The sequence below is a fragment of the Oratosquilla oratoria genome, chromosome 37 (genome assembly GCF_046742065.1).
Source record: "Oratosquilla oratoria isolate Oo_2021 chromosome 37, ASM4674206v1, whole genome shotgun sequence".
NCBI lineage: Eukaryota > Metazoa > Arthropoda > Malacostraca > Stomatopoda > Squillidae > Oratosquilla > Oratosquilla oratoria.
The window spans coordinates 23442242-23459741 of NC_134813.1; the positions used below are offsets into that span (position 1 = coordinate 23442242).

Genomic DNA, 17500 nt, shown 5'->3' on the forward strand with positions numbered 1-17500 from the left:
GTGTGTGTGTGTGTGTGTGTGTGTGTGTGTGTGTGTGTGTATGTGTGTGTGTGTGTGTGTATGTGTGTGTGTGTGTACGTATATGTGTGTGCGTATATGTGTGCGTGTGTACGTATATGTATGTGTGTGTGTGTCTGCGTGAGTTTGTGTGTGTGTGTCTGCGTGCGTTTAAGTGTGTGTGTGTGTGTGTGTGTGTGTGTGTGTGTGTGTGTGTGTGTGTGTGTGTGTGTGTGTGTGTGTGTGCGTGTGTGTGTGTGCGTGTGTGTGTGTGTTTACAGCCTTTGTACTTAATATACATGTTGACTGATATATAGGCGGTTCATACGAGCGTGTCTATATTCTCGGCTCTGCTCACTTATTAACAGAAAACAAACATTCACTTAACCATTTATATGAATATATGCATATTGATATATACAAATACATATGCAAGGGCATGAGTGTTAAACGTGAGGGCCATGCTTTTCCTTTCAACAATAAAGTTATGGAAATTATTGAGAAAATTCAAGGACACATACATACATACATAAATACATACATGTACGCATACATACACACATACACATGTTAGGGAATCAGTTATTTTGATTGGAAATTATTTAGAAAATTCAAGGACACATACGTACATACATAAACACATGCATGTACACATACATACACACACACACACATACTCATATTAAGGAATCATTTTGATTCACCAAGCACGTCATCATTCTGATTCGGTTAGGTAGTGGCTGTGTTGGTGGTGGTAGTAGTGTTGGTGATGGTGGTGGTGATGATGGTGGTAGTGGCGTGGTGGTGGTGGTGGTTGGTGGTGCTGAGGAGATGAAGACTATAAAAAAAAAAAAAAAAGTAAAGAAAATTCCGAGAACATGTGAACTAAATAAATAAACAAATAACATTAAATAAAAAATAATGAAAAAAATGGGGAAGAGAAATTGGGTTACAAATTGGGATGAGGAAAATGAAAAGAAGGAAATAGGCATTGGAAATGGAATAAAAGCTTCAAGAAATCAGTACGAAGTTCAAAGAAAACGTGAGACTGAAAAATGGGAAGAAGAAAATGGGAAGAGGAACAACGTCAACAAAGAAATACTGTAAAGCTGGGGGGTAAGCATTGAGAGAAGGAGAGGGGGAGGGGGACAGAGAGAGGGAGGGAAGGAGAGAGAGAGAGAGAGAGAGAGAGAGAGAGAGAGAGAGAGAGAGAGAGAGAGAGAGAGAGAGAGAGAGAGAGAGAGAGAGAGAGAGAGAGAGAGAGAGAGAGAGAGAGAGAGAGAGAGAGAGAGAGAGAGAGAGAGAGAGAGAGAGCGAGGGAGAGGAAAGAGAGAGGAAAGGGAGAAAGACAAGGAAAAAGAGAGAACGAGAGAGAACGAGAAAGAGAGAACAAGAAAGAGAAAAGGAAAGAGAAAGAGAGAAAAGGACGCCCAGGAGCGAAGTAAGGAGAGGAAAGAGAAGAGAGGCTTGAGTTACGTAGAGAGGAAAGGGAGGGACGATTGCGTAGTAGGAAAGAGGAGAAAAATAAAATAAAAACAAAATACCGAGATGAAAATAAAACAAGAAAAATAGTAAAAGCAGAAATCACCAAATGTGATGATAAAAAGAATAAGTAAATGAATGAATAAACGAATGAATTTATAAATAGATCAATCAATAAATATTACACAAGAAAAGAAAGACTAATATGGGGTTAATGTAATAGAAAGAAAAAGATACGGAAGATATTAAGAAAAAGAAAAAAATGAAATATTATAATAAAAAGGGAATGTAGAAAATAAAAGAAAGGAGGCATAGAAACAAGAACAAATTAAATAACGAAAGAAAACAAGAAAAAAATAAAGAAAGAAAAAGGGGCAAACATGAGAAAGAGAGAGGAAGAGAGAGGAAGAGAGAGAGAGAGAGAGAGAGAGAGAGAGAGAGAGAGAGAGAGAGAGAGAGAGAGAGAGAAAGAGAAAGGAAGAGAGAGGGAAAGATAGGGAGAGAGAGAGAGAGGGAGAGAGGGAGAGAGGGAGAGGAAGAGAGAGAGAGAGAGGGAAAAAGAAAGGAAGAGACAGAGAGACAGAATAAGAGAGAGACAGAGAGAGAGAAAGAGAAAGGAAGAGAGACAGAATAAGAGAGAGACAGAGAAAGAGAGACAGAGAAAGACAGAAAGAGAAAGAGTTAGAGAGAGAGATAGAGATATAGAGAGAGGAAGGGTTGCCTGACAATTAATGGCTCTGGCTGGTGACCTAAACGGTGTTTACATTTCATCAAAGCTAAGCTTTCCTCCGGGCAGCTGAGGTCGTCCTCGGCAGCTGTCGTCGTCCTCGACTTGGCCACCTGAGGAGCACTGTTTCTGGGTCACGCCATACTACTTCATATCCTCCTCCTTTGGGTGCCCTAAGGCCGCTCCATACCTTCATTGGACCTTCATACTTAAGCGGAACGTGAAATGTGTTGTTGGTCTGTTCTCTGACGTCACAATGATGCAATTTCGTGACGTCACGATGATGCTATTTCGTGACGTTTTAATTTTCGCCATATTCATCACAAAGGGAAAATAACTCATAGATAAACAAACGCTTAGACAGACAAATAAACAAAATAATTAAATGAATAAATAAAATAGAGAAACACAAATATATATACTGCTGTACTGTGCGTATGTGCCCTAGGTCAACATTATATAAACGAGGTCAAGACGAGTGATGTTTAAATAACCATTCATAACACAATGTGTTGTTTAAATAACACATTCAGCACACATTGCCGTCTCCTCCCATTATCTCGACTCCCATTAAATGACAGTGCCATGCTTAAATGTGTTCATTCTGGTTGACATTATACGACGTTATACGACTTTGAAAATACTCGATTCACAAACACTGGTATTTGCTGGTAGATGTATGTACATATGTATATATATACATACATATACCAAAGGCTTTTCCCCTTATAAGGGAGGTAACCAAAAAACAAAAACATAAGAAAAGGCTTTTATAATATACATATTATATATGTGTATATGTATATATGTATATATATATGTATATATATATGTATATATGCAAAGTAGACAACTTGGGAAAAAAATTACACTGAAGATGTAATATACGAAAGCGCTCTGCTTCGATAGTTTCTTTTTCCAAGTGGTCTACTTTGTATAAGTGAACACGCGTACCCGTGTTCTTATTACCATATTATTTATATATATATATATATATATATATATATATATATATTATATATATATATACATATATATATATACACACACACACACAGGAGGCGGCGTTGGCGAAGTTGATGGTCGAGGATGACTCGACGACGGTGGTGGCGTTGGAGGCGGTGATAGTGGTGGCTTTGGGCCCAACACTCTGAATAATGCCAACGCCAACGCTGTAACTCACGTATCCACTGCAAGATGCAAAGTGGCACCAACCGCCATATGCCCTGGAGTCCAACCTCAGTGTATCCTTATGCGTCCAGATGATTTGGTTATCAGCTGTGAGGCTACGGGGGTGGGGGAGAGGGGGTTGGAGGGTGGGGGAGAATGTTGGTGAGGTGTTGGAGATAGCCTTCCTCCCCCCGTTCCTCCCCCGAAGCGCTAAAAAGTGACAGACGAACAAGGGGGCTTCCTCTTGTTTATTGTTCTTCTTCTGGGTTGTCTTTTCTCCGATACTTTTCCTCTTCCTTTTCCTCTTCTCTCATTTGCTCCTTACCACCACATTCTTGGTCCCGTTCCTCCTCTTCCTCCTCTATCCTCACATGTGGCGCGATATCATCACCGAGGACAGAAAGCGCTGATGACTTGGAAACGACGAGAAACAAATCCTTTTCCTCATCGACCTCTTAAAAAAAAAATTTCCGTCGCTCTATTTTCGTTCTTTCCTCCTCTTCGTCTTTCCCTTCCTGCCACTGGGAATCTTATTCTTCCCCATTCTTCTAACATCCAAATTCTCTCGACCACCATTACTCCCTCCTTCTCCATCGCCTTTTTGTCTATGCGTGTCCGTCTTTTGGAGTCCCCGAAAGGCTTCGACAATTATTGTTGGTACCGTTCTGCCCCAAGACTTGATAATACCGGCAGCAGGTAGCTGATCCCGGCAGCATCGCCGACAGACTCGACACAAGGAGAATCTGTCGGCAGGCCGCAGTCGGTCTGCGCAGGTAGTGCAGGCCGAAGGCTTCTGGGGATTGTTGCTTTCAGTGTCGCGGAATGTTTGAAGTTATTGCAAGCTAAGTTGTCGAGGGAGCCTGATAGCAGCCTTCTTGTGGTACTAGTTGCGCTAGTTTAATACCAGCAGGTAGCTAGTTTACCTCTTTCTAGTTACAAAGACGAGCAATATTTGTGCTAGTTACAGCTAGTTTAATCTATCTTTTAACTCTGGAAGTGCAGACTCCATTTAGTGATTGTTGTCATTAGTTTGTGCTAGTAGGCTGCTAGGCCACTGTTTTGTACTTTCTTAACAATAAGCCTGCATTACTCCTGTGACGCTAGTTAGTGCTAGTTTACTACTAGCAGGGCACTAGCTCACGTTTCTTCGTTTCCACTAGTATGAAACTTTTATCAGACCGGCAAGGTCATTTTTAGGTTAGTTTCCTGAGTTAGTTAAAACGCAACATACTTTTTTTTCTAAGTTTATCCGTTTTGTATATTGCATTTGTATTGTATTTCATATCTTGCCCTTAACCAGGAAGCGGGTTAAGTCCATCGTGGTTAAGCCAGAGAATACTAACCTCGCAACTATTTTCTACTTTTCGCCAAATTATTTTATTCAAGCATGTCATTCCCCTCGCGGGGTCTGGCTATGCTAGCAGGTCGCTCAAGCATAAAACATGTCTTCTTACCAGGTCGCTGAAATGATCTACCGGGTATTACAGGTCACAAGAACGCGCGCGTTATATATCTGGCCACGGCACTTATTTCTGAATTAATTTCTTCTCTCCTGAAAATCCATTTCCAATTCTATTTGTTATTCCACTGACACAGGAACTTGTGTGTGGTCGGTCCCTTTAAGCCTCGGGCTACCTCGACCTCCTACCTGAATAAAATGTATTTTTTTTTTTTTTTTTTTTTTTTTTTTTTTTTTACATTTTAACCACTCCTCCATCTTCCTCTACTCCTTCAAATGAACACTCCCGAAGACCACTTCGAGTTCGAAGCTTTCGATCCCTCCCTCTTATTCCTTTATCCTTGTAACATGAAATGACCTCTCCCCTCCCCCATTTTCGAATTTCTTCCAGCCCCAGTTCACTGCCTACCTCCCCTCCCCCCCTGCCCCCAGCGGTCTGTTTTATCGCTTTGTTTAAGCAGAGCACCATTGCGAGGAACTCTACAATCTTTACCATCGCTTAATCCCCCACTACCAGAAACTTTCAATTCTGTTACCTTTCTCCCCTGGCTAGACACAAAACTTAACTACAATAGGAACTAAACCACCTTTTCTCCACCCAAACATCGATTAGCATTCCCTTTCTTCCACTCCCACCTCTCCCCAAATCCCTCGCCTCTTTCTTTACTAAGAGCTCCCCACACACACTCCCACCTTTCCTCGCCTTCAGACTTAATCCCACTTTCACCCCTCCCCCCCCCCTAACACAGCATCAAAACCTAACAGTAAAAATTATCAAGCCCTTACCTTGTCATAACCACCCTTCCAAGTATACAGTACACGCCCTTCTACTAACTCCCCTTCCCCTTCCCTTCCTCAATTCCCCCTCTCTCTCCTCCCTCCTCTTCCCTCACCACGTTCCTCCCCTCTCCCCCCCACCTTTCGCACCCTCTCATTCCCCCCTTTCCCTCCCTCTTTCCTACTGTCTTAACCTACCCCATGGATACACATCCTTCTCCCTCCTGTTTCCTCAAAACTTCCCTGCTCCTGTCCCTAATCTTTTGCACCATCCCTCTTCCGTTTTCCCAGTTCCCTCCCTCCCTCCCTCCCTCCCTCCCTCCCTCCCTCCCTCCCCTCCTCCCTCCCTCCCTTCCTCCCTCCCCCTCTTCCTCCCTACACCAACCTCCTCTAACCTGTCCCCAATCTTTTGCACCACCCCTGTCCCCTTTTCCCAGTTCCCTCCCTCCCTCCTCCCTTCCTCCCTCCTCCCTCCCTCCCTCCCTTCCTCCCTACACCAACCTCCTCTAACCTGTCCCCAATCTTTTGCACCACCCCTGTCCCCTTTTCCCAGTTCCCTCCCTCCTTCCTCCCTCCTCCCTCCCTCCCTCCCTTCCTCCCTACACCAACCTCCTCTAACCCAGGTCCCTGAATGTGAGAAGAGACGTAAAGTTTGATGAATTGTTGTCGGATGGCGAAGTCTCCTGGGGTTCAGTTCTATACTAATCGAAAGAACGAAGCCACACCAAACACAAAATACGAATTTGAGATTTGGGTTCTGTGTGTGTCGTGGGTGAGCTGGGGGTCAGGCGGGTGAAATGAATAAATGAGTGACCTCTTTGGGGGGGAGGGAGGGAGGGAGAGAGAGGGGGGACAGGAAGTGGGGGTTGGTTGGAGAGAGAGAGAGAGAGAGAGAGAGAGAGAGAGAGAGAGAGAGAGAGAGAGAGAGAGAGAGAGAGAGAGAGAGAGAGAGAGAGAGAGAGAGAGAGAGAGAGAGAGAGAGAGAGAGAGAGAGAGAGAGAGAGAGAGAGAGAGAGAGAGAGAGATAGATAGAGAGAGAGAGAGAGAGAGAGAGAGAGAGAGAGAGAGAGGGGCGAACCTGGGGGTAATGGAAATGGGTGAAGCTCTGTCATTTGCCTCTGTGGGTGGGTGGGTGGGTAGGTATGTGTGGGGGAGATTTATCCCCCCTCCCTCCCCCCTCTCTCCCCAACCCCAGCCTCTCCCTTCATTTCTATGCTTGGTCTTCTGTTATATAAACACAAGTTTCCAAGCGCGGCTGGGCAGAACACGTCTAGTGAGGTCACCAGTCAAGCGAATGAATTAATATATTTGACATTTCCTGAACCCAATGCTGGAGGGAAAATACATCGGGTGAATGTATAAATAGGTGGAAATAAATCAGTGGTGTTCAGCAGAGGACGCGACCAATCCTTACCCCAAGTCTACTTTACCCTTCGCACCAAGAGAGTTCAGAAAACTTAGACGCGTGTGAGAGTTACTGTTGAGAGCTGTTTGTGAGAGTCTTCTCACGAATTTTATGCTTATTCTGGTTACCGGGAAGTGATCTCACTTATTCAACATAACCTCTCCTCCAGTTAGAAATGTTAAAATAAAATTGTGGACGATGCTAAAGCATTTTGGTTTAGATCAAGCTGATGAGGATGAACTTGAAGAAATGGGATGTGGGGGGGGGCGCGTTTGTTGCGTTTTGGTACTGACGACGACGCGCATATATTTACATATATATATATATATATATATATATATATATATATATATATATATATGTACACATTCTAGGAAGGTATGGGAGGAAAATGTTGAGCTTACGTGAAGTTTATTACTTTTATGTTTTTTTCACTTTATCATATTTAAGGGGGAAAAAGCCTTGGTATATGTATGTATGTATTATTATTAATAATATCATTACTATCATCATCATTATTATTTTCATTATCATTATTATTATCATTATTATCAATATTATCAATATTATCAAATAATTATTATTATTATTATTATTATTATTTCTTTTGCTATAATCTCTGAAGAACTCGGATCTGAAATGTGAGAGTAATAAACTTCACATAAGCTTAACACTGTTTCCTCCTACACCTTCCAATACTTGTATGTATGCATGAATATATATATATATAATTATATATACATATATATATATATATATACATATATATATGTATATTATATATATATATATATATATATATATATATATATATATATATATATATATATATATATATATATACATACATACATCTTGCCGGAAGGCAGAACAATGTCAACATGGCCTCTACCCTGTGGGTCGGCGCCTCGAGTGATGAGGGACTAGTGTCTAATTAGTGGAGCATTTAGCGTGTTTAGTGTGGCGACGAGGTTAGTGTTGCTCGGAGGGTTGCCAGCTAGTGAATAAAATATGACGTACCATGGTTTATGGTGAGTGGCGAATGTGGGGCTTCATGTGGTAGCGGATGTGGTAATGATGTTAATTTGGGCATCAGCGATGTGTGGAGGAGAGGATAATGTGGTGGTAGTGGGTGCTTTCGTTGTTGTTATTGTTGTTGCTGTAGTTGTTGTTTTTGTCCTTCCTGTTGTTGCTGTTGTAGTTGTTGCTGTTGTTGTTGTTGCAGTTGTTGTTAGTTGTAGTGGTGGTTGTTGAAGGTTTCGTTGTTGTTGTTGCTGTAGTCGTTGTTGTTAGTTGTTGTTGTTGTAGTTGTTGTTAGTTTTAATGGTGGTTGTTGGTGGTGTCGTTGTTGTTGTTGGTTTAGTTGTTGTTAGTTGTAGTGGTGGCTGTGGTGGTTGGTGGTTTCATTGTTCTTGTTGTAGCTGTTGTTGTTGGTTGTAGTGGTGGTTGTTGGTGGTTTCGTTGTTGTTGTTGTTGTTGCTGCAGTTGTTGTTAGTTGTAGTGGTGGTTGTGGCGGTTGGTGCTTTCGTTGTTCTTGTTGTAGCTGTTGTTGTTAGTTGTAGTGTTGGTATTTGGTGGTTTCGTTGTTGTTGTTGTTGCTGTAGTTGTTGTTGTTAGTTGTAATGGTAGTGGTATTGGTGTTTGGTAGTGGTGGTGGTGATGGTGGTGATGGTGGTGGTGATGGTGGTATTGGTAACGAGAGGACGAACACATGATGTGAAGTTGTTCACCTCAAGATTATTGTATCATAATTCCGCTTTATCTCCTCAAGATTCTGCTAAAACCAGTATAATCTTTTTCAACATTATCATTGCTACATTACCTATGCCATACGTATTTGTGCGGCATACAATGTATCTATGGTGTAGATATGAATATGAACAAACAAAAACAACAATATATATATATATACATATATAAATATATATATACATATATAAATATATATATATATATACATATATAAATATATATATATATATACATATATATATATATACATATATAAATATATATATATATACATATATAAATATATATATACATATATAAATGTATATATATATATATATACATATATGAATATATATATTGTATATATATATATATATATATATATATATATATATATATATTTATATATAAAATGATAATAAACAGAAAAATTGGTACCAAAATAAACTTAGAAAAAAAATAAAAGATACATACCGGTTTACCAAACGGTAGCTCAAACTGCAAAAAACAAAAACAAATAGGGAATGTGTGAAAAAAATAAAAAGAAGGGGAATAATCTAAAACTAAAAGAACAAAACATAACTTAAGAAAAAATGGCCAAATGAAATAATAAATAGACTAGTGACACCCTTCTTAAGCAGTGATTATGAACAAGTATATTTAACGGCTGGGGTGGAAAAAAAATCATCGCCACTTCCTGAATTTTCCGAAGTGTTTGGCTAAATCGGTTTTGATCTAGTTTGTGGTTAGCTTAGCTTAGGTTAGGTTAGCTTAGGTTAGGTTAGGTTAGGTTAGGCTAAGCTAGATTTGTTTCGATATAACTTTTCCATAATTAATTACTATTATTATATTATAATTATTTATATTACTATTATCATCAATATTGTATGCCGTGATGAAGCAATTCGTGGACAATTGCCGATCCTTAAAAAAAATAAATAAATAAATAAAAAAAAAATAGGGGCAGTCTCTTCCCTAAATAACATCGTCTGAGGCTTGTCACAGAAATCTATAATGGGTGTCACTAAGCGGAAGGAATAAAATGTAATGAGAAAAAAAGAACGAAAACAGAGAAATTAAAACGTGCATAAATGAGAATTTACAAACAAAATACTTAAAAATAAGATTTGATGATGATAATGATGATGATGACGCTTACGACGACGACGACGACGATGATGATGAAAATCATGATTCCGAGATATTCAGAACAAATCAATCACAACTACTATCCGAACATCAACCATCTTCAACTACCGATTCAATCAAGCCTCCAACTACACCACTATTCACATGAATACTGGAACTACCCGAGTCTATTTTCACCACAATGATGACCTCTACCACACTTCTACCACAGTTGTCGCCCAAGAGTAATGAGCATTGTACCCAAGGGGAAGACTTACCACTGATTTCCCCCATTAGATGGTAAGGCCACCGAAGATCAATGTCAAAATTACCCAATCATGATATACACGGTTGAGGCAAGGACCGTTTTAGTATACAAAGAAAACCAAATTATGAAAATGTGCTTCAAATCTCATACATGAACACATACATGTACACAGTCCCACACAAGTGTAAGCATACATAAATACATACTGTACATACATGGATATATATATATATATATATATATATATATATATATATATATATATATATATATATATATATATATATATATATATATATAAGCAAGATCAAGGTGTCTAGGCTGTAAAACAGGTAAAGCTCATACATGCACACATACATGTACACACGCCCACACCAATATTAGCATACTTAAATACATACTGTACATACATGCATATATATATATAAGCAAGATCAAGGTGTCTAGGCTGTGAAACAGGTAAAGCTCATACATGCACACATACATGTACACACGCCCACACAAGTGTAAGCATACATAAATACATACTGTACATACATGCATATATATATATGAACAGGATCAACCTGTCTAGGCTGTGAAACAGGTAAAACTGATAAGATAGATAATGTACAATATTTACACATACGTACATGTAAACACATATACTTGTACATGTATAAAACACACATTTACTTATTCATACATACCTACATATATAACATAAATGCATACACACATACATATATAAATGCATACATATATACAATCTAGGCCTTGAGAAATAGCGCTCAACGACATATAAGGTTTTGCCAGGCCCACATCGTTATACAATGATGTTATCCTTATACATATGAAACCGCATTGCAGAACAAGTATATGTATATCCTCTTGGTAGGCGTTCCGTCTACTTTCCACGCAATCCTAGACTCCCCACCTTGTTCTTGTCCTTGTTCTTCTTGTTCTTCCTTAGCCTGTGCAAGGACCAGGCTCTTCCTTTCTCAACAAAACAATGACAGCTCCTTTCCTGGCTGGGAAATAATTTCCATTGTTTGGGTTCTAATCGCCCACTCTTTTTTTATGGTCATTCACATTTTCTCTTTCTTTCTACGTCTCTCTCCTCCCTGCCATTATCTTTCTGGATTTCTTCTTTTCTATTATCCCTTCTATCTCCTCTTTTATCTCCTTCCTATTCCCTTCCTTCCTCCTCTTCATTTATTTCATAATATACATTTTCCACAAAACCCGCTTCCACCCCCTCAACATCGTTTCTCCTCTTGTCTTCCTTTCATCTATTCGTCTCCAAGCATTTACGCTCTCTTTCTCACTCTACTCTTTGGCATTTTCTTCCTATCCACTTGTCCCTCTCTTTCTCTTGTCCACAATTTCCTTCAAACGCTTCCTCCGTTTCCTCTCACAGTTCTTTAACTCCCGTCCTCTCTGTCTTCCTACGTTTCTTCTTCAACTATTTTCAATTTCTATATTTTTTCTATTCTTGTTCTTTCTTTGTATTGTTTCTTCTTACCATCCATCCACTCCTATTTCTTCTGCTGTTCCTCCTATTCCTCTCCTCCTCCTCCTCCTTCTCTTCCTTTATCTTTCCTCTTCAACCACTATTCTCCCTAAATTACATTTAATATAATCCTCATCTTTCTCAGTCCCGTCCTCCTCTTTAAAATCCCCATCTTCCTAATTTCCTTTTCCTTCTCCCCCTACCCCCTCCCTTTCTCCTAATACTCCCCCCTCCCCCGCCCTCCGCTTTCTCCGGATGCCCCTCCCACTATCCCCCCACCCCCTCCGTGGTCGGGCATCACCGTCAAGCTGCTGAGTGTCATGGGCTAATCCACCACATTGGCTTGGGTCTTCCGTATTGTCTTGGGTCTTGTGGCCTTACAAGGAAATCATGTCCACGCTTTACACCTAATTGTTCCTCCTGGTCGCAAGAGATGGAAGAAGGCGGGAGGTAGCGAGAGGGAAAGGGAGGGTAGGTGAAAAAGGGAGGGGAGGCGAGGGGAAGGGAGGAAAGGGGGAAGGGACAGTAGGAGAGGGGAGAGGAGGGTAGTAAAGAAAGGAGGGAAAGGGAAGGAATGGGAGAATAGGAGGGGAAGGAAGGAAAGGAAGGAGGGGAGCGAAGGGAGGCGATTGTAGGACAAAAAGGAAGAAGTGGGGAGGAGAGGAGAGGGGAGGGTGATAGAGAAAGGAAGGAGGGGAGAGGAGGGAATGGGAGAGTAGGAGGGAAGGGAAGGAAAGGAAGGAGGGGAGGAGAGGGGAGGAGAGGGGAGGAGCGGGGAGGAGAGGGAAGAGAGGGGAGGAAAAGGGAAGGGAAAGGGAAGGTAGGGGAGAAAGGAAGGAAAGGAAAGAGGGGAGGGGAGGGGAGGGGAGGAGAAGGGAGGGGAAGAGGAGGGGAGGGAAGGGTGGAATAGAAACGAGAGAGTGGAGGGGAGGGGAGGGGAGGGGAGGGGAGGAAAGGAGAGGAGAGGGGAGGGGAGGGGAGGGGGGAGGGAAGGGGAGAGGGGAGGAGAGGAGAAGGGGGTAAGGGAAGAGGAGGGTAGGAAAGAAAAGAAAATAAGGAGATAGGGGAGTGGTGGGAGGGAGGGAGGGATGGAAGAAAATAAGGAGAGAGTGGAAACAGGGTAATGTTGGACGGAGGGAGGGTGGTGAGGGAGGGTGGTGAGGGAGGGCAGAGTTGGAGAGGAAGTGAAAGCGAAGGTTGGAGAAGGAAGAATAATAGGGGGGAGATCTGGGAGAAGGAGGAATGGAAAATGGGAGGTAAGGTGGATGGAAGGGAGGGAGGAGAGAGAAGAGGAGAAAGGGGGAGAGGGGAGAAAGGGAGTGAAATGAGGGTAAGAGAAGAAGGAAGGAAAAAAGAGGGGAGAAGGGCAAGGGGAGAGACGAGAGGAAGGTAGGAAAGAGGGAAGGGAAGCAGAAGGAGAAGGGAAGAAGAGAAGAAAGGGGAGGACGGGAGGAGAGGGAGGACGGGAGGAGAGGGAGGACGGGAGAAGAGGGAGGACGGGAGAAGAGGGAGAGAAGAGGGAGGAGAAGAGGGAGAAGAGGGAGGAAAGGGAAGTAGGGAGAGAGGGTGAGGAGCCTACGCAAGGAGGCGCTGAGTAACTGAGGCCGAAGCCGTCACCTTTGCACTATTATGCGCTCTGGGGACTGTTGGGGCAGGTAGCAAACAATCCCTACTGGGAATCGGAGAGGAGAGCGGGATTCGAACCCACAACTTAGGGAATACGAGACCAGCACGCTGACGATTACGCCAACCGGAGAGGAAGATATGGAAGATAAAGAGGAATATGGAAGAAACTGACATGAAGATTTAGCTCTGCTGTGTGGCATTTAATGATATCTATGTTTTTGTTTTGTTATCATTTGTCTCTTTGATTCTCATTTATTATTAGTTATATGTCAATTTATCATTATTTACTATTTACGTGTTTGTTTATTATTTAACTATACCTATGCATTTATTTATGTATGTTATTTGTTATTTACATTATTATAGTTTTTATTTAATTTTTTTTCGCATCCGACCTAGGTATGGACCAAAAGGTCTCCAGTCGGTATCCTCCGCCTTTGTAATCCTTTGTAAAAAAAAAAGTCTCCACTGTCACTAAGAAAGTGACAGGCGACCTCCTGTTTCCCTTTCATTTAGTGCCAATATTTTCATTTATCTATTTATCTATATTTATCTTTTTTTTATGTTACTGAGTAGAGTGTGGCAATGTACCTTGTAACCTATCCGACCTTGCATGTTACCTAGAGGATTTTCTAGTTAGTCCGAGGACATTATTTTCTTCACATATTCGCATTGTTCTCTTCATCTCAGGAATATGTTTATCTTTCCGCCACGCTATTTAGACTTAGCGAATCCATTTGAAAGGGTTATAATTCTAATACATTTTTCTTGGTTTATGATAAGAAAAGAGAGATAAGTAAATGACAGAATGAATGATGACAGAATGAAAATATGTTGCAATATAAGAATAATAATAAACAAAAACATAAAAATATATAAATAATAATAATAATAATATATATATATAGATATATATATATATATATATATATATATATATATATATATATATATATATATATATATGTATGTATATATGCGGGGACATCTTTTCCCCCTTACAAGGGAGGTACCCAAGCCAAAGGCACGTACCTATTCCCACCTATTCCACTTTCTTCCACCACCCCCTCCACCCTTCCCATCTCAGTTCCTCATGGATGACGGGTCATCCCTGCATCCGCAAATTGCGAACTGAAAAATGTACGCACATACACACAAACACACACACACACACAGAGAGAGAGAGAGAGAGAGAGAGAGAGAGAGAGAGAGAGAGAGATGTAGCGCTCTTGCTTCACACCCACGAGTCCTGGGTTCAAATCCCCTAGGTGGACACAAAGTTCGATATTATTAACAAAATTTCATATGTAATCAGGCTCACCCAATACATTATGCAGAGAACACATGCTAAGTCGGTCCATCACCATTGTTCTAAATGCAATCACTGTGTGTGTGTGTGTGTGTGTGTGTGTGTGTGTGTGTGTGTGTGTGTGTGTGTGTGTGTGTGTGTGTGTGTGTGTGTGTGTGTGTGTGTGCATTCACCATGGTCTTTGGATCACGTGTTGGACTCGTGATCGACAATTATTTCCCTCCCGGAAGAGAGCTCAGAGCTCGTATTACCGATCTATGGGTAATGCTGTGACCTTGCACGCACACACACACACCCAACTCCCCGCCCACGAGAGTTGGAGTAACGACTCGAAGAGTGTGTGTGTGTGTGTGTGTGTGTGTGTGTGTGTGTGTGTGTGTGTGTGTGTGTGTGTGTGTGTGTGTGTGTGTGTGTGCGTGTGTTTAACTATTTTGGAATTTCATTGTTGTTGTTTTGTTTTTTTTGCTATCTTCTTGTTCTTTTTCGTAACCCTCCCCCCCTTCGACCCAGTCAGCCATAACACCCCCCTCTTCCCAAACCTTCACCATCCCCCATCCCCGTCAGATATTGAATATTTCTATGCACGTAAAACCAAAGGCTCCCTTGGCGTCTCGTCAAGGTTTCGAACACGTTCTGTCGCTTCTTTGAAAAAAAAAAAAAAAAAAAAAAAAAAAAGCCTATGAAACAGGACAAGACGGGAGCGAGAGAAATAGCACAGAGACAAAAAATATGTACTATTGCTATTTCTCAGGTGTAAAACACGAGGTACTATGCATCAGTCAGTAGGGCTGGGTGTCGTGGTGTGCACCCGCGCGCAGGTGTGGCGAGAACCAGGCCTCAGTGGTTTTGGTCCCAGTTCGAGGGGTTCTGTTCCTAAGTTGAGTTCGAGGGGTTCTGGTCTTCAGGTCAGTTCGAGGCTTTCTGTTCTTCAGGTCAGTTCGAGGGGTTCTGGTCTTCAGGTCAGTTCGAGGCTTTCTGTCCTTCAGGTCAGTTCGAGGGTCTCTGGTCTTCAGGACAGTTCGAGGGGTTCTGGTCTTCAGGTCAATTCGAGGGTCTCTGTTCTTCAGGTCGGTTCGAGTCGTTCTGGTCTTTGGACAAGTTCTGGGGTTGTTTCTTCAGGTCACCTCGAGGCTTTTTGTTCTTCTGGTCAACTGAGGAACTCTGTTCTTCAGGTCAATTCGAGGACGTCATGACATGGCCATCTACATTACAGAAATTAAGGAATCAATCTTGAAAAGAGACGGGGACCTTCACGAAGACCCTTCGACCAAGACACAAACTGCCGAAGTAGCTTCAACAAAAATGATGCAGACAAGGTCATCATATTAAGACAGCAGGACCGGACTCGAAATATTGGTTTTGAATTGGACATAGGCACATTTAAGAAGGAAATGTGCAAGGACTGGTTTAACAATAGAACGCCAAAACTATTGTTTGTTTTAAGAGATGGTTAGATAACTTTATGGATGGGGATGATAGTTGGTAATGGACACGGAACTGCTTAGTGTAGGCCTTATGGTCTCTTGTAGTCTCCTTCATTCTTTGCGATCTACTGATGTACCAGATTGAAAGTAGAGTGAAATATTCGAGTTAGAGAGGAAGAGATAGAGAGGATTAGTGAATTGACAGCGTGAAGCAATACAATGGATACTTGGTATTGATTGGGCAAAGTATTCTTCCATCGTTTCGATCCTTGGGGACAATACTGTACCGAAGAATTGGCGTCTTAGACACGGTAAAGGACATTAAATGACGTATGTAAGAATCTACAAAAGACATATTTACCAGGTTAACTTCAAGATTAGTGACATTTATTTGCAGCTTATAGACGCTTCTAACGACCTCTGTGGAGTGTATAGAGAGAAGTACAAACAACATGAAGCATTTGATGACACGTGTCAACCACGTGGAAAGTCAAAAGTCACGTGGATAGCTCCATGTCACGCACCAACCACGGAACAGCAAATTGAAGAGTCTGAGGACATACAACGACCACGTGATGAGGAAGACAAAAGATATATTACCACATAAAACATATAAATGACAGTATCACATAAAAGCCATGTAAATCCATATGAGGAGAACCTGAAAGAACACGACATTGAGGTAATGAGACTTGAAGCCAACACGAACACACAACAACCCCATAAATTGTAAACACACAAAGGAGTAAATGTTGGGGCAACACTGACATGCACGGTAACTGCAACGGGTATAAGTTTGAGCAATGCAACATGTGAGGTTATGGGCAACAGGTACTACCGTAAACAGTAATACATAAGCTAGTGTGAATATTCATGCAGGCACCCAGTTGAGAACTTCAGAACCGCAGGGTTCTGTGAGTGAACTCTGGTCAACATGGTGGCAAGAGACGTGAATGCGAAGATAGATGAAATATTTTAAGGTATGGATGCGAGACCTGGACACTGGACCTGGACCTGGACCTGGACACTGGAATCGGATCTACAGTTCTGATTATGAAGCGAGCGTCTGAACACGGAACAAACTTTAGGCGTTGACTGTGTACATGTTTATCTACAACAAGGAAACTCACGCACACGGAGTGATGACACAGTTGTCTCAAAAAGTCTACCCGACGATATCACTGCAGATATTCTGCCCCCTTGTCCCACCATTGTTAGCATTACCAATACCATCTATGAGCACCATTACCTTCACAACACCACTACCACTATAACTACAACTACCATATCAGTGAAGTTATGAAACAGTGATATATTTACAAATACATAAGCAATACATATACAAATATATGTGTATATATATATATATTATATATATACATATATATACATATATATATTTATATATATACATATACACAAATATAGACAGCAGCAGAATAATGATGAAAAAACATCAAGGATAACATGGAAGTGAATATAACATCCCACGGAACACCATC

General features: G+C 41.4%; 1 protein-coding gene across 10 annotated transcripts in view; it reads right to left on the reverse strand.

The window, feature by feature from the left end:
• The window catches only part of LOC143019565 (uncharacterized), a 679507-nt gene that overhangs the window by 608876 nt on the left and 53131 nt on the right, over window positions 1-17500 (reverse strand). For 6 of the 10 annotated variants that reach the window (XM_076175322.1, XM_076175316.1, XM_076175320.1 and 3 more), the window contains exon 2: window positions 9226-9249. The exons of the other annotated variants lie outside the window; for them this stretch is intronic. In XM_076175322.1, the coding sequence (XP_076031437.1) occupies window positions 9226-9249 (24 nt within the window). The remainder of the gene's footprint in view (window positions 1-9225; window positions 9250-17500) is intronic. 10 annotated transcript variants of the gene reach the window in all.